The sequence below is a fragment of the Euprymna scolopes genome, chromosome 18 (genome assembly GCF_053919585.1).
Source record: "Euprymna scolopes isolate OS-2025 chromosome 18, ASM5391958v1, whole genome shotgun sequence".
In the NCBI taxonomy this organism is placed as follows: domain Eukaryota; kingdom Metazoa; phylum Mollusca; class Cephalopoda; order Sepiida; family Sepiolidae; genus Euprymna; species Euprymna scolopes.
Genome location: NC_136499.1, coordinates 63749582 through 63768850, shown reverse-complemented (window position 1 = coordinate 63768850; position 19269 = coordinate 63749582). Strand labels below are relative to the sequence as shown.

Genomic DNA, 19269 nt, shown 5'->3' with positions numbered 1-19269 from the left:
TAGGATATGTTGTTTAGAGTCATAATCATGTTCCATACATACATTACAATTCTCAATAAATAGCTCATTATTTTTCCCAACAGGTTGTAAAGACAATCATTACATCCCACAGAAATATAGTCTTTTAGTTAAATATGAAGACAATTAAAGGGAGTCTCATTTTAACATAAAAAAAACAAACTTTATTTATCATCTTCGTTAGTAGTGTGTACCAGGGAGTAGCTGGAAATGTTCTTGTATGTAAAGATAGGTTTAATATGATAAGGATTTGTTGAATGCGAAAAGAGTGGTCAATGTGTTTACATGTTGTAGGCGTGTGCATCTGGTAGTAGAGACAGGACAAAGGGTTAGTGTCTCATAGTAGGAAAGAGTATGTGTATGAAGTGTATGTGGAAAAAAGTTTTGACGATAGTCATGTTGGCTTGCTGTTATCACGTTAGGCCTGGGGCCAAGGGCCCAGGTGAATGTCTGCTGCCAGTTGAAGCCAGGGAGAAAAAGAAGGAAGAGTTACCGATTTCGCCTTTTACGTACTCAGTCACGTTATTGAGAGCTGACTTGTGATTGGACAAGCACAGGAGAAAATGGATTTCAAATCTCAAGCTGCAAGAATTAACTCCTGCTACTGTGCTTGTTGCAAGTTCGTCTGCTACAGTCTCTCACTTTAATCGCTCGGCTTAATGCCAAAAAGCATAAATATATTAAAGATGTAATCACGTGGTGTAATTCAACATATTATATGCTGAAAAGGAATTAAGAACAATGAAAAGCTTTTGTAATGTGTGCTGTTGAGAATAAGACTCCTATCTTAACAACTTACCAATCATGACTTGTTATAAAAAATTGTCCAGTTCATGTAAAGAAATCACCAAAGAAGCAAGTAACATAACTTGTTTTCCATTATTCAAATCGACTAAAATGCAACACTGCACTTTCATTAATCATTCCAAGCAAAACATTTGAAGAGTTTGATTGGAAAACATGATAAATCCAATTTCTTTAAACTGAGAAATTAAACAATAAAATGATGAACATATTAGTTCTAGACTAAAAATGTTATTTTAATTGAAAAAAAAAAAGGGAAAGTATGTTGATATCACATTACGTAAAACATGATTTGGGGATGTTGTATCGAAATGCAACAATTTTTGAGCGATGGTTTCACAATTTTTGTCATTTTGCATTCAAACTCTTAATGTACTTACATGTGCCTTTTCCTGTTTTTCTAAAATGAGTTGTTCGGCTTCTTCTTTGGTCAGATTGTCTTCATAAATAGGAAGTCTATGAATACATTAGAAATCACTGGAATCTCAATTTTATTGAATAAAAAAAAAACAAAAAAACAATAGAAATAAATACAGTCATAATAATAGAAAATCCACTGTTCAAAAAGCACTCGATATTAAGAATTTAAGATTAAGTGCTTTTCAAACAATAGATTTCCTATTATTGCCCCATGCGTTAGACCAATGTAAACACTTGTCGGCCATTTAAACATCATTCAAAATATCCAACTTTTGAGGACGTGCCAGGATTTACATTCACCATGACACGAAAAAAGAAGAAAAAAAAATATCTCTGTATTTCCTGAAGAAGAATAATTTATTATTCGAAAATTGAAAAAAAAAAAAATCAATCTAATTTTAATAAATAGAAATGTTTATTGAAATCAATTTTGCACTTGTCTGGTCTTTTAAATAAAGTCATAATTTCAATCCTATCAATGACATAGGAAATATGGAACTATTTAGCAGAACAGTTTAATCAGTGTTTCGGATCAGGATGATCTGCTTTGTAGATATTGTTCTGTACATTTGTTGTTGTGAAACGAATGATGGTATTTTCTTACCCTAACCCTCACCTCCTTTCTTCCACTTTGAAAAACTACGTCATGAAAAATAAGCAGGATTGCTCATTGAAAGTGAATATATTGTTATGGTTCTATGAGAAAAATATGACATAATCATGTTGACACACCATTAGATCACCAAAGTTAAGATATGTTGAGTGGCCTTTTGACTAAGTGCAAAATGTAACATCTCTTTCTGATACTACACTTCATTTTTTCTGTTTTCAACTATCAGTGAAGGAGAAATCCTTCTAGACTAAGGCAGTTGCTACTTTTGTCCCAATGCAGGGTTGTCCTCATATTAAAAATCGATCCTGTCCCCATGGAAAGATAAGTGCATAAGAACATAGTTACCAATCTTCAATTATATGAAGCTGTCACAAAAGGATTTCACCATCAACATTTATTGAAATTTGTTTTGTTTTTTGTTTATGCTTTGAATGCACTTTGACAACAAATCATTTTCCACTCGAGATTCAAGTTGGAAATTTTATGTTTTCAAAGAAAGATCTTAAGATGAAATATTCTTATGAAAATCTCACCTTCTAATGGCCTGAGATGGAACTTTTTGAAACTTCTCCAATTCTTTCACCTTGTCTTCATCTTCTGGAATTGGTTCATCGACCATTGGTTCTTCAACCATTAAAGACGTTTTCATTTGGTAGGAATTCGGTAAATCTGAAAGAAACAGAGATTAATATATGCCATCTTAAATTTAAACATGACAGACCAATGAAAATGCTATTCTAAACTTCAGCCTGACAGACTAATGAAACTACTGTTTTAAACTTACATCTGACAAACCAATGAAAATGTTATTTTAAACATAGGCCTGACAGACTAATGAAAACGCTATTTTATGCTTAAATGTAACAGACCAATGAAAATTTTATTTTAAGCTTAAGTTTGCCAGGCTAGCGAAAATATTGTTTTAAACTTACGTGTAACAGAGTAATGAAAATGTTATTTTTAACTTAAGCATAACAGACCAGTGACAAAGCTATTTTATACTTAAATGAGACAGACCAATGAAAATGCTATTTAAGATATGATAGACTAACCAATAAACAACAGATGATAGTGAGACATTTGTTTTGTATTAGGAATTTTCCTTTTACAATAATATCGCGGGGTTTGTAACATGAACATTGTCAAGTAAACAACAAACAATGTTTTTATTTTTATTTATAACTAGCGGCTGTACCACGTTGGCACACACAATGCTGAGTCAAACACAAAATCGAGTACACTCAACATCAAGTACACTCAACATCAAGTACACTCAACATCAAGCACACTCAACATCAAGTACACTCAACATCAAGCACACTGAACATCAAGTACACTGAACATCAAGCACACTCAACATCAAGTACACTCAACATCAAGCACACTCAACATCAAGCACACTCAACATCAAGCACACTCAACATCAAGTACACTCAGCATCAAGCACACTCAACATCAAGCACACTCAACATCAAGCACACTCAATGTCAAGCACACTCAATGTCAAGCACACTCAACATCAAGCACACTCAACATCAAGTACACTCAACATCAAGCACACTCAACATCAAGCACACTCAACATCAAGCACACTCAACATCAAGTACACTCAACGTCAAGCACACTCAACATCAAGTACACTCAACATCAAGCACACTCAACATCAAGCACACTCAATATCAAGTACACTTAACGTCGTCTTGCAATCAACGCTTACCCTGTAAACTCGAAGTATGGAAAATTCCCATATGCACAAAACAAAATCACTGAAAAAACAAAAATACCATAACTAAGGGTAAGGATAATTAGTAAACATTTGATAAAATGATGGTTAAAGTTATTAGGAACTTGCCAGAATTCGAACCTGGAATCTTCTGATCTATAGTCATAAGTGTTATCCATTGCACCACAAGTCCTGTCTGTATGCCGAAAAATGTTATCGCGACTGTATACAGACAGTGCTAAATTCCGTTGACATGGGCAGGTAACTTTTTTGTACAAATGCACGAAACAGCCCCAAAACTCTTATTTCCGGCTTTTCGTGTGACTTGGCGTTGTTCGTTGCGAACCATATATAGATACACACATGAATTTACAACAGTTACCTCCCTTTTCAATGAGAAATAAAATTTAAAAGTGAATATATTGTAATGGTTCAATGACAAAAATACGACACGATCACGTTGAAACACCATTAGATCACCGAAGTTAAGCTATGTTGAGCCTGTTCACTACTAAAATGGGTGACCATTTTAGCCTTGTTTCCAGTCTTCCTGGATTCTTCCTTGTCACTGAAATCAAACAATGCCAACTTAGGAAAGTTGTGGTTAGATTGTACAACCCTTGCCTCACACTTACATGTGCAAACTTCCTTGTAGGAAGTTATCATTATCTCTCAAGACTAAACGGAATGATGAATGAGAAAAAGTATGGAACGAGCGAACTAATATCAAAGTGTAATATCTGTTCTATCTCCCAGGCATTATCTCCATCTTTTGAAGGAGATTGGGTTTTATTGCCTGTTGCCTGAATTACTCTAGTTCATGAGGAAGTGTCAACAGAATTATACGGGTATTTTTAGTCTCAATAATTGATTGTAAGAATTGATTATATAATGTTATAAATTGAATTTTAAAAAAAAGTTCTTAATGCTGCAATATTTTAAGTAATAATTTTTTAAATATTTTTTACTAGAATATCTTATCCCTTTTCTTTTCCAGTTTTAACAACTAGTCCTTTACCTTTCCATGTTTAAGCTTAACCATATAACTTTTCATGTTCGCATTTTTCTATTGCAATCCATAATTTTTCCAGGCTTCCAATAAATTCACTTGTTCTTTGTTTAATTTCAGTCTTATTACTTTGCCCCCATAAACACATATGTAATAACAATGTACGGCACTCGTCTGCTTTCAATAAAATCCCCCAATTATCTCCCTTTCATGTTTTCATTAGTGAATTAGTAGTAACAGTATATGCCATAGAAACCAGTCATAAAAACTTCGCTCACCTCCTTATATTTTTTTTACGATTTTGAACATCACTAAATTTATCATGACTCTTGTTTTACTGAACGAAAATTGAAATTTTTCTTTTTAATATAGCCGAGAAGGTGATCTATAAACTGTAATAATTGTTTAAAATTTGGTCAAAAAGTGAAGCTTTAAAGCAGTTCTGAATGACTAAAACCGCCACTTAACCATATATTCAAACACGGTAGTGTTTGAATGATATATATATATATATATATATATATATATATATATACTAGTAAAAGTATCCGTCGTTGACTGGGTTCAAAAACAGCCTACAGAAAATGGACTCTGATTTATGAAAGTATGATAGGTTATGAAAAGGAAGGGTTGTAAAGAGATAGCTTCGAATTTGGAGGTATCAAAACCAAAGCAAAATATGATGAAAGTAAAAATAAAATAGATAAACCCCATAATTTATTATACCATACCTGTTCACACTGAAACACTTATCACAATATTCTGTGGATCTATATAAAAAAACCTTGTTAAACTTTGTGACATATTTCCATTCTATGGAGGTCAGGTGTGAACGAACACCCTATAATTTTATTATACCATATTTCTTCAAACTGAAACATAATTATCAAAGTATACTTATGCAGATAGATATGAAAACTCTTTATTAAAGTTTGTGTGTATTTCCATTCTATGGAGGCCAGGCACGAACGCAGACCCCACAATTTTATTATATCATCCCTATTTAAGTTAAAACATACTTATCAAAGTATTTTTATGTACATCTATATCAAAAACACTTGTGAACGTTTTTTTTTTAATTTTTAAATTCTTTATTTCCATACTTTGTGGACCAGGCACGAACGCAGACCCCACAATTTTAATGAACCGCCGTTCTGCCAGATAAAACATACCCATTCCTGTGTCTCGATACATCTTCTATCATTATATGTAATCATTTTTTTTAAATAGTCAACCATATAGGAGTCTATTCATGACCAGACACACACACACACACACACACACACACACACACACACACACACACACACACACAGCTTTATATTATATATATATATATATCTATATATAGGATCATGCAGGGAGCATTAAAGAAGAGGATTAGAGTTGGTTCTTTATATCAAAAATAATTTTAAAATTTCAAAGATATTCTTTGCAATTGAAAGAAAAAAAACGTCTTCAAATTTAGATAACTCACAGCATGTGTAGGGAATCTTGTAAAGGTGGAAGCCGATTCCAATCAGTAAGTCTCCCTTGTTACCATAGAAACATAGACTGGTAGGACATGCTGCAAGATTAAGTGTTCTGAAAGAAAAAAATACATCATTGTTTCAATATGGCTGATGATCATCACCATGATCATGAAGAAAAAAAAGAAGAAATATGATCATCACCATGATCATGAAGAAAAAAAAGAAGAAATATGATCATCGCCATGATCATGAAGAAAAAAAGAAGAAATATGATCATCACCATGATCATGAAGAAAAAAAGAAGAAATATGATCATCACCATGATCATGAAGAAAAAAAGAAGAAATATGGTCATCACCATGATCATGAAGAAAAAAAAGAAGAAATATGATCATCACCATGATCATGAAGAAAAAAGAAGAAATATGGTCATCACCATGATCATGAAGAAAAAAGAAGAAATATGATCATCACCATGATCATGAAGAAAAAAGAAGAAATATGGTCATCACCATGATCATGGAAAAAAAAGAAGAAATATGATTATCACCATGATCATGAAGAAAAAAAGAAGAAATATTTGCATCATTTCCTTACTTGATCAGATTATTTGTTTCATTCCAAATCTTAAGTGAGCCGTCTTGACTGGCAGAAGCAAATATATTCATCTTGGGGCAAGCAGCCAGGGTGACAACATTATCTAAGTGATCATCCTCGGCAGAATGGTTGAAACGTTCTAGTAAAAGGGAAAACAAATCAAGAAGAAATTTTCAACAAACATATAAAAAACGTCGTACAGCTACATAGACTTCAGCTATGCTGAAACAATACCACATATGAGAAGCTACAGAAAGGAACCAATGAGTTGGTTGTTGTTTTTCTTTTTAAGAATCTGCTTCACAGTTTAAGTTATCATGCTTAATAATAAGTTAAAATAAACAATTTTAGAGTTGTTTTTTTTTTTTATCCAATTTTCACCCCAAACAAGGCACAATGCCACTTTGAAGTAGGGGGCTACTATCGGGGACATAAGTTGCAGGGATATTATGAAGGAAGATGAGTAGCAAGATATCTGTTCACATTACACTTGAACTTCTGCATGTCAGTACCGTTGGGAAAGCAGAGCAGATACACCAACCCAAATGTGACAACAGTACTCCATATATGGGCGAATGGTGGTCTTATAAAGGTACAGGATACTTTCAGGTGTGAATAGCTTTCTAGCATGGTAGCAGCAGCCTTGGCAATGCTCTCTATATATCTATTTTAGTTCATGTTCCCTGTGAATGTTAGGCCGAGGAGTTTGAAGAAAGTACTTTCAGATAATGAATCTTTGACCATTGCTATTGGTGGTAGAGAAGGTTTCTTGTAATTATTGAAGAAAACAAGCTTAGTCTTGGCAGCATTGAATGTGACCATCCATTTTTGTCCCTATTCCACTACAGATTGGAGGTCTTCATCTAGTGTTTCTGCCATTTCCTTCGATATCTGCTCATTTGTTTTCCCCTCGTGCCTGTTAAAGAGAGTGATGTCATCAGCAAATATACCCATCTCAGAAGCAATTTTATCAGGGAGGTCATTTATGAATATCAGGAATAATAAAGCTTCCAGGATACGCGTCATCTCCTATTTTTAATGTGATGTTTATATGTACTCATTTTCATGTAGTGGCCAACAAATCTACCTCCAAAATATAGCAGGCTAAAACGTCCGATGATCAAAACATAACAGATTCGAATTGGCTTACCTGAATTAGTCAAGTCATAAGCCAAAGTGCTGTAGTTGAGACTATTACCATCCTGAAATGCTATGCAAAGCAAATTCTTCATAACGGTCAGCTGTGTTGGTACATACGAACAGTAGAACGACATCAGTGGAACGAGGCATTCAGCCGCAAACGGATAGAAACGCCATGTTTTGATCACATGATCTGCAAATGGAAAATAAAATGAAAGATCTCTGATGCCCTCCTCTAAAATAATCCAAAATACTCAAGTCCTCATTTATGAGTAAGTATCGAGATCGATTTTCAACATAATTAATATGCGACATAAAGGGCAAAGTTTACACTTACTATTACATAAATTAAGCTAAAGGCTGTTCAAAACACCCTAGTTTTGTAAAAATATAATGATTGGTTTATTTTTAAAAGGTTAGAAAAGTGTCAAAAATAGGCTCTGGATGATGGACGATCCACTTAATGTGTGACCTTAAAGGCAAAGGTCACATAGCGCACTACACAATTAAGGTCAGTACCTTTCCAACCAGCCTTCATTTGTTAAATTCTGACCAACAGTCGTTGAGATTTGGAACTTATAAAATTGGCCAGAAAGGTAGTATATCTATGAATGGATGTATATTAGTGGCCGGAATGCCACAGGGAAGACAACAGAAGCAACAAAACTGAAGCTGGCCTGCAGCGCACTATATATACCGATGTAAGCAAATTTGGCCATATTTTATTGGTTTGAAAATATAGGTTCTTTTTTACTAATTGTCATAAAATTTTAACCATAAAATAGTATCAGAATCTTTAAAAAACCTGCCAATTTTCATGTAGTTTTGTCCCATAAAACCAAATATATGAGCATTTCAATATTCAATTTGGCTACCGGTATATATATATATATATATATATATATATATATATATATATATATATATTGAAAACCTCTGGCCTTGATGTAGGGGAGACTAAAACTGGCTATCATGGTTTCAAATGATCTGAAATAACAGCAGTGGAGACTTGATTCCAAATATTTCTCATATGTTATATATCACTCTTTTGGAAATAGAGTACGATTATGAATATTTGCAGTATCAAATAATCCTTATACACTGTGAAATTTACTTTATGCATGAAAACCAATGAGGGGAGATATAACATATGAGAAATATGTGGAATCAAATCTCCCCATGCTGTTATTTCAGATCATTTGAAACCATAGGATCAAGTTTTAGTCTCCACCTCCATCAAAACCAGAGGGTTGGGGAAATATTAGATATTTTGTAATTTATATGCAAAACTAGGAAAACAAATGATAATGATTGAAACATTTTATGGCTGTAAAAAAGTGCCAAAAACAGGCTTTGGATGATGGGTGATCCCCTTAATGTCCGACCCTAAGGACAAATGTCACATAGCCCACTACATAATTCAGGTCATTACCTTTCCAACGAGCCTTCATTTATTAAATTCTGATCAATAGTCGCTGAGATTTGAAACATATAAAATTGCCAAAAAAGGTGCTATATATATATATATATATATATATATATATATATATATATATATATATATATATGGACGATAGTGTTTCATTCTTTCGGAAAATATCAGTGCAGAGTGTCACGGTTACCACTGGTTAGGAGATTTGAACCCGGCCACGAAGCCATCTCTGACTCAATCAATAAGGGGAAAAACCCACGTGGGCAATTTTAAAGATGAGAAATATCATTGACATTTAAACATTTATTTTTAAATGTTGAGCCATCTGTCCATAGTGATCTAATGATTATGATATCATGATCTTTGCATGCGAGCTCAAGTGACCAACTTTCATTTCGACTGTAAAATGCTCAACAATAAGAACCGAGTCCTTTAAGGGGTCGACATAATTATTACTATAATAATTTTTAAATAACTACAGACACTAGTGTTTCATCCTTTCGGGAATCATTCGATTTTTATGCCTTGCAACAAATGTTTTTAACTTATATATATATATATATATATATATATATATATATATATGCCTTATTAATATTTTTTACCAAATATTTTAATATGTTAAAATATATCAAAATTCGGTAATTGTTCATGTATCAATAAAATTTAAATCAAAATAAATAGACTCAATCAAGTATATCAGTTTTTATGATCGAACATTCAGGTAATATATTCACAATAAAAATCAAAGTGAGGTATCATGTTGTGTTTTTTCATACTATTGTTTCGTGATCATTCGGACAATTTTAAACATTATGTCATTCGAAAATATTCCAAAGCAACCTCTCTTCACACAGTGAAATACACTATTTAATATATATATATATATATATATATATATATATATATATATATATATATATATATATATATATATATATATGAATACATTTCAAATCCCTATTAAAGGGATCAAGCAATTGAACCTACCTTCACCCCTTTCTTCCAAGTTTTTTTGTTTAATTATTTTCTGTTTGCAATGTAATTTATAAATCGCCCTATTTTTGTACTTCTACTTTTTAAATTATATTTCAACCAATTATCTATCATAACGTTACATTAATCCTCCGTGTGCTTTTTAATTGAAGTAATTATTTTTCTTCTCTAAATTATTTATTTAATTGATTTATTTTCTAAATCCTGATATATGTCCTCAAATTTTAGTTTAAATTTATACATCACAATTGTATTCTGTCCAATCTACAAAAGTTTCGTATCATTTGTTTAGGTTTACGATCTCGTAATTGATTTTACCTAATTATTTTATTTCATAAAAAGGAATTGTAATTAGAGGTTAATTAAAAAAATTATAAGTTAACATTAATCTTCATTCCATACTTGTTATGTCAGTAATTTAAATTTTAAATTTATCTTTTTAATTTTTATCGTTCCATGAGTCTTGACTGGGATGGTATATGGCAGTTTTGAATGGTGCTGAACTCAAATTTATATATGTTAAGGCCTTGACTTATGAGCTAATAACATCCTTGCCAAAGTGGTGTACAAGCTGACAGTTGGGCGTCGGTGCCCGAAAGGATGGCTCAACAATCTTGAAAATTACTTATGTGCCAATCAAGCACACAACTGAAGGAAATGAAGAAACAAGGTAACATCTTTGGATCCTGCGATATGATGTAAGAAAAGAAAGGTGAAGAGACTATTCATTGGTAACTTCCTCTTTTATATTCATGCATGTATCATGTTTTATTGCATGGATTTTCATTGAAAAAATACTGCAAATTTGTTTTGTATCAACGGGACAAAAGGAGGGTGGACCTGTAAATTCACCCTTGTCCGTTCGTCCGTTCGTCTGTCCGAACTTTTCTCAAGAACTTGGAATTTTAAAAAAATTTGTACAAACATTAAACATGATATGAGTAAAAAAGTAACAGAACGGATTTTCCGGGAAAACTCTGGTTGCCCCCCCCCCTCCCTCTGGGAGTGCTTTTCAGGTTAAAATGGCTAAAATTAACTTTTGTGCTTATTAAAAAAAAATTGATGCCTTGGATTTTTCTTAAACTTTCTAAAAAGTTGTAACTAACTGATTTCTATATAATTTTGTTGGTCTATACTTCACGATAACTCTTGGGTGTGCCCCAGGGGCTCTTTCAGGGCTAATAAAGACACTCCATTTTTGGGACTATTTTGCAATATTTGTCCAAAAAATTCTGTGTATGTCTATTTAGCAGTTTTGTATGGTGCTGAACTTAAATTTAAATATTTTAAGGCTTTGGGGATTTTTAGGGCTAAATGGGGGGTGGGAATGATGTACTTAGTCATTTCTTTTTTTGCATGGTGCAGAACTCAAATTTACATATGTTAAGCCCTAAAACTGCACTGTTTGTTCATTTTCACCAGACTTTGGGGGCTAAATGGGGGGGGGAGGCAAATGCTGAACTTAATCATTTTTTATGCCTCGTTCATTGTGCACTCACGGGGGACCATGCATACTTCACTTGTTTTGCATCTTGCGTTTTTATAAACAATAAAATGTTTACCTCTGCCACTTGAAATCACTTGATCAAAACGAACATTGGCCACCATTGAAAGAACCTCTGAATGATTGTGAGCCTGAAAAATAATTTTCATCTTTTAGTGATTTTCACCGGACAGACATCAAAGCTCATTCTCAATTTCACAACAAATTGAATACAATCGCAGACTTCATACAATGTATCACTCATATTATCATAACTTTATTTACAGTAAGTTTCCTCTTTTATTTATTACTAGCCTAGTTGCCTGGTGTTGCCCGGGTGTTTGGAGGTGTGTGTTGAGCAAAAAAAAAAAAAAAAAAAAGGAGTGGTATTAGGCAGGCAGGATCAAACCCGTCACATGAACGAGGAAAAGAATGTGAAAAAAAAAAAAAACCTGACGTCTTTGCCGTTGCATCCATCGAAAAACCGGAAGTGGCAAAGGTTTAAATTAAGGCTAGTACAATCGAAAATATCGGCGATCTCTCCTTGTAGAAAAGTGCCCAGTTGATGGTGAAGAAATTAATGTGTTTAGCTAATTTTTCGATATTTGTTGTCCGAAGTACCGTGCTTCAAAACAATGCTGATCTCGTGAAAATCCATCGCCTCTGTCGAAAGATTAGGCAAACATACACACGTACATACATACATACATACACATGTACATACGTACATTTAAACAGACAAGTAAGATTTATATACTAGATAGTTGGAGACACCCAATATGAGTAATCGACTTTAAAATCATGCCAATTTTTTCCAACCTACCGAATTCCTCATTTACTACATTAGGTATGAAAAAAAAATTTCTTTATTTTAATTCCTTGTTTTGTTTGAATTTTTGATGGATTAATAATTATTATAATTTATTCAATCTTCATTATCAATCTTATTATTTTTAATTGCTCTATATACTATATTGAGCTTTGTATTATTACGACAGGTTTTAATATAAAGGTAATATTTATCTTTGTATAATTATATTTATATATGAAGAGTTCCAATGCAAAACGTTATAACCGCCATTTTCAAAATTATGAAACTATCACTACAAGAAGTGTTGCAGTACAATACTTGACCACTCTAACAAAAACAGTTTTATATAATTTATTTTTTCTTTCAATTAAAATAAGCAACGTTTAGATTAAATATATTCGTCATTTTATATTTTAAAATCTCAGCAGCCCCCTAAAAAAAAAATAAATAAATGAATCCAAACAACTTTTCTTTCAATCAAAATAGCAGTGAGTGCCCATGCGATCGCAAAAAAAAAAAAAAAAAAAAATCCTCTACAGTTGGCAGGCTCGATCCTATAATGAGGAAGATGAAAAGGGAGTGAAAAAAAAAGCTAACATGCTAAGCTATCACGGCCACAATGACTTATGTCGTCATGAGCCATCGAAATAACGTTTTTTAAACGTACATTCCGATTGCTAGGTGTATGGCTTGCAAAAATGTCGACGCAAAAAGTGACCCCTCCTTGCCAAAAACGGCCCAGTTGACTAGCACAGAATTAATCTTTTTGACCAATTTATAGATAATTTTTATCTGAGACATTGATCTTTCTAATGATATCAATTTTGTCACGGTCTGATGCATCTGTCAAATATTTTTGGCAAACATACAAACACACACAGACACACGCACATACAAACTGACACATTTTGTCTTTTATATATTAGACTAACAGGGGTGCCAGGCGTTGCCTGTGTGTGGGGGTGCCAGGTGTTGCCTGTGTATTTAGGTGTTGTAGTAAGGATCCCCGAGGGGGGTTGTCAAAACGACAGTAGCAGAGGTGCCCAGCTGTGTGTAGGTTGTGTAGTAAGGAACCCCAGAAACTAAAAAAGTGGTAGTAGCGGGGGGGGGGGGGGAGAATCAAAATAACAGTAGGCAGAAGTGTCAAAAAAAAAAAAGGGTAGTAGGCAGGCAGGCTCGAACCTGTAACACGAAGGAGAAAATAAAAGGTAAAAAAAAAAACGTGACGTCTTAGCTAATGTCTCCATGGCCCAACCGGAAGTGAAGAACATTAAAATTAACAGTAGTCAATCGAAAAGAAGACAATAACTTGCTAAAATGGCGACGCAAAAATCGACACCTCCTTATAAAAACGGCCGAGTTTAGGATGAAGGAATTAATGTTTTTTTTTTATATTTGTCGTCCGAAGGGCCTAGCTTGAAAATAGTACCAGTCTCGTGAGTATCCGTCACTTCTGTCAAACGTTTTTGCAAAATATACAAACACACATACACATTTTGCCTTTTATATCATAAAAGATATATTACCTGTATGCAGACATTTGGTCGTCCTGTTTGCCAGTCAAGAACGCATATGTGTCCATCAGATGTTCCACCGATTAGTATCGTTCGGTTTGTGTTCTTTGGCGTGGCTAACATTCCACTCTTGACCGTCTGGGTTGTTAAGTTTTTCATCAGGCTGGTCATTTCGTCATGCCTTATGGTACTGGCCACATGTTCGTATAAGATAAGACATTTAAAGCCTAATATATAAATAAAAATACAGATGTCCGTAAAACAATTATTGGTTTAATGAAGAGACTAAAAGTGAACCAAATTACATCATTTATTTCTCTTAACAATTTTGTTTTCCATTCACATTGTTTAAAAAAGATTGTAATTCATTTGTGATATGAATATTTCATGCGAATGTTTACAATTATTAAAAAATGCTGTTTTAAGCGGTTTTACTATTTATGTACGGCAAATTAAGGCATGACACGTATACGATAAAATTGTATGCACGCACGCAGAAAATAAACAAGGCGACCAGTGAAAACAATATGAACTACAGACCCGAATACCCATAAAAATCAACTTTTTAAAACACATTCATTGCCTTAGATTGTAAATGTCAGGTGATGAAACTTAAAGAATATGAATTAAAAAAAGGAAAAATTCGAAAAAAAAATTTGTTAATGTCAGATGACGAAACTTGAAGATAACTATAAATATATACATAAAATAATCGGAGAAAGCAATATTAAAAAAGCGACAAATTATGTCACAAAAAATTAAGGCACGAAAAACCAAGGCCCAACAAATTAAGGCACAACAAATTAAGGCACAACAAATTATGGCACAAAAAATTAAGGCACAACAAATTAAGGCACAAAAAATTAAGGCACAACAAATTAAGACAATAAATTAAGGTCATGACAAATTAAGGCACGAAAAATGAAGGCGCAACAAATTAAGGCAAGACAGATGTCATTTGCTGTTTTTGTTGTTGTTTTGAAAATATCTTTGTAGAATCTTAACAATTTTTTTCAGACATAGAGGTGATATTTAAAAAAAATAAAAGTCAAAAAATAAAAAGTACAAATGTTAAACTAAAAGAAAAAAATTATCTGTTTACTTTTTTAAAATTGTAAATTTTTTGTTTTTTTTATTGTTAGTGGTCGTTTATTATTTTAATAGTAAACGTTTACTAAAAAATGACGATAAAAAGTAAATATATCAACAAATTATTTAATTCCTCCAAATCTCATCCCTTCAATCTGAAAAAAAAAAAAAAATGTTTATTTTTTCCAAAGATTTTTAGCAGAAACAGCATATAAATACATCTACATTAAAATAAGTTGCTTCTTGTTCTCGCAATAATAATCCCAGGTTGTTTGAATGACATGTCTAAATATCACACAAATAGAGACTCAGCAAGAGCAGTTATTGTTGTACATTTGTCGTGCCTTAATTTATCATAGATAATAAGTAAAACCCTGATTTAAATTTGCTTAAAACTTGAGAAACAAATTAAAAAGTAAAGGGCAAGACTTTTGGAAAAAAAAAAATGTATTTACAGCCTGACTTAACAATAATCCACAGATCAAATAGGCACGAAATGATTTATTCAATTATGAAAAAAATTCCTAGGAGACAATGGACTCCCTAAAGGTTGTTTGTTGTTTGTGCAATGAGGAGTTTATAGAGAAGCAACTGTTGCACAATTCTAACCACACATTCTCCTGAGTTGATACTGCTAAAATCGAGTAGCAAGTTCAAGATGATTAAAAATAATACCAAAATAAGTAGAAATGTTGTGATATTACTGTGGATCAAGGAGTCACTCTGTGTTGTATTCTGTGTGACTCAGCACTTAACATAGTCCGGTTTTGATCTCGGGAATCATGAGTATAACATGAGTTCTTATAAGGTGCTTTTTTGTGCTCATGTTATGAATTTAAAGATTTTTCAGAACTGCAGTATTGACCCCGCTGGTCTGGAACTTTTTGATAAACGTCTTACCAGTGTTTCGTCTTAGCCTTTGTCAGAGAAAATGTTGTCTTGGGTTCAAGCAAAAAGGGATGAGTATGTTAGTTAAAAGAAAATGATTGAATGCAGAACGGACAATACATTTTTGTCTCAGAAAAGACACAATTTATTTTTATTATTTCAACTAACTTAGGACTCCTTTATATTTTTCTTTTATAAAGCACATAGTTCTATGCATATGTTCATCCTTGTCAACTGTCAGGAAACAAACTGATTTCTCCATACAAAGAGAAAAAATTGCCCTCCCTCCCCCACTTAATCAACTACCTCACAACTCACACATACCAGATATTTGAAGCTTTCAAAAGTTTGCATAGCACACCTGATTCATTGGAGAAACTGCCAATGTATCAACTACAGGTGGTTCAACCTGCTGTATGCGGGTTATTTTAAAACAGGGCTGAAGCTTCTCTTTGACTGGCATCTCTACTTAGCGTAACTTAGTTTGGAGACACTATTTGGGGGATAATTCAATTATTCTTGTAATTTATTTTGACTTAATTACTCATTGTGCCACATAATTATTACTGAGTCTTCTTTATCCGAGACAAGTTGCTCCAACATAACAAAAGTTAACCCTACCATCCAACTCATAGTTGGGTAACTGGGGGGAGCAGATGCTAACACATGTCAGTGTGAAAACCAGACATAAAACCCATGATGACAACGATGATCATGATGGTGGTAGTGGTGGTGATGATGCTGATGATGATGATGGTGGTGAATGAGGATAATAATGATGGTGGTGGTAGTGGTAATGAGGATGATGATGATGATGGTGGTGGATGTGATGGTGGTGGTGGTGGTGATGATGATGATGATGATGGTGAATGAGGATAATAATGATGGTGGTGGTAGTGGTAATGAGGATGATGATGATGATGGTGGTGGATGTGATGGTGGTGGTGGTAATGATGATGATGATGATGATGATGATGATGATGATGATGGTGGTGAATGAGGATAATAATGATGGTCGTGGTAGTGGTAATGAGGATGATGATGATGATGGTGGTGGTGGTGGTGATGATGATGATGGTGGTGGATGTGGTGGTGGTGGTGGTGGTGGTGGTGGTGGTGGTGGTGGTGATGATGATGATGATGGTGGTGGTGATGATTATGGTATGATAATAGTGATGATGATGGTGATTGTGCTGACAATGATGATGATGATAATGATGATGATGATGGTTTTGCTGCTGCTGATGATGATGATAATGATGATGGCATGAAAATCAGTTATTAAGTAAGGCTATGGTAAAAGGTTGTGTTGTCCCAAAACACAGTCGACAAAGAACATAGAGAGTGATGATGATGATGATGATGATGATGATGATGATGATGATGATGATGATTCCATGAATTTCATAAACCATGCATCATATAACAAGTTTATGTCGCATTGTTGAGAGGTAAATTAGATACTGTTGACTCTGATTTTTTTTCAGAATCTTTAAAATCAAGTTGATTTGAAATCAATCCATTAAAATTGCTCGGATTTGTCGCTATAGAAAATCACAAGGAAACAACTTACTAAGTTTTTCGTTTTGGAATTTCCATGTGTCAATCACATTGCAAGGATGACTTTTCGTTGAAGCTTTTATAATTGTGGCATTGCTTAGAGACACAAAAAGAACATCTGAAAAAAAAAGAAAGTGTTTTGAAAACAATAATGCATCCCGTTCTCAAAAATCGGGTTGAAAAATAATCACACTGTATGCTTTGTATGTGAAAGGGGGATGAGCAGGGTATTTTAACATGTAATCTGTTATAACATGGTACAACAATAACAAATGAATATTGGTCATCCAGAATCAAACATTGATATGTCAGTTTAATGTCATTTTAATCTCACAAGATAACATTATATATTCAATATATAAGATATCAGAGAAGGCATCTGTTACTTCCAGCTACGGCAGTGGTCTTTAGATATAAGAAAACAAAAGCAAAATTTAGTATATAAATTTATTATTTTAAGTAGATAGAAGATACAAATGCTTAAAATATGTTTGATTCTATTATCTATATATATAAAGTTGTAGCGTTTGTGTGTGGGGGGGGGGGTGTGGGTGTGTGTGTGTGTGTGTGTGTGTGTACAACTCTCCTACGGCTCAAACCACTGGACTAATCATGACCAAACCTGGCATGATGATGGTCCCCCACCTAGAGATGGTGCACACCATTTTTCAAGGTTAAGGTCAAATAGCAAGGTCATAGCCTATGCATATATACTCTCTTACAGCCAACCCTACTGGACCGATCATGACCAAACCCGACATGATGATGGTCTCCAACCTAGGGATGGTGCACACTATTTTTCAAAAACAAGGTCAAAGGTCATATTTGGTTCAGTTCTTAAAATATTCACTAACTGCAAGAATGCCCACGTATGCATAAAAGCGTGGGTAGCTTTGCTAGTTCTTAATAATCCAACATTCAAATATTTTTATAGTAGATTTGATCAGAAAATTTCAAAAATCCATCACTGAGATTAAATAATAATAACTATTATTGGATTATTTGTATTATCTTATCCAAAAATTACGTTTTACTAGCAATCTGGCCGACGTTGCCCGGCCATAAAATATGTTCAAATATGATACTTTAATTAATGCAGATTTCGTATTTATTTTTTATAGAGCTAATTCTCTATTCATTGTTATATTGTAGACAATTTCAAAAGTAAAAATAAAAAAAATATTAGGTGCTTTCAGCTAGAATCGAAGCCAAAACATTTAGCATTCCAGCCTTAGTCATTACCATTTGAGCTATCATCAGACAGATAAGAAATAGTTAAAAATGAACAGACTTTAACATGTAAATATATATTGGCACATGCGTACAAGAGCACTTTAAGTTTACTTACTCTTGCCAAGTTCAAATTATTTTCAATTTTGACTTCTTACAAACTATTTTTACCGTCTTACATATTTATAAAACAATGGCCGACAAACGAATGTGATCATTTCACCCACCTTGCGTTGCTCTGTGACCGACGTTGTGTCTCGAAGGAAATGCAGTTTGAAAAAATGGAGCCAGACAGGCACATAGACATAGTGAGTTTTATATATATATATACAGATTTAGTTACAAGGTTTTGTTATAAATAAAATAAAATAAAAGGTAATTTTTGCTATTTATTTATGACCAGTGCAAATACAAACCCCACAAGATACGGTTGTTACACGTTCAAACACAAAATGAATGCCACCATTGGT

The 19269-nt window shown here is 33.4% G+C and overlaps 1 protein-coding gene across 2 annotated transcripts in view; it reads right to left on the bottom strand.

Moving 5' to 3' along the window:
- LOC145297637 (WD repeat-containing protein 97-like) overlaps nucleotides 1-19269 on the bottom strand; it is a 105284-nt gene that overhangs the window by 36244 nt on the left and 49771 nt on the right. For both annotated transcript variants that reach the window (XM_080143741.1, XM_080143742.1), the window contains exons 10-17: nucleotides 17583-17687; nucleotides 14045-14259; nucleotides 11787-11859; nucleotides 7807-7989; nucleotides 6657-6795; nucleotides 6065-6171; nucleotides 2389-2524; nucleotides 1203-1278 (exon numbers count right to left, since the gene is read on the bottom strand). In XM_080143741.1, coding sequence (XP_079999867.1) covers nucleotides 1203-1278; nucleotides 2389-2524; nucleotides 6065-6171; nucleotides 6657-6795; nucleotides 7807-7989; nucleotides 11787-11859; nucleotides 14045-14259; nucleotides 17583-17687 — 1034 coding nt within the window. The remainder of the gene's footprint in view (nucleotides 1-1202; nucleotides 1279-2388; nucleotides 2525-6064; nucleotides 6172-6656; nucleotides 6796-7806; nucleotides 7990-11786; nucleotides 11860-14044; nucleotides 14260-17582; nucleotides 17688-19269) is intronic.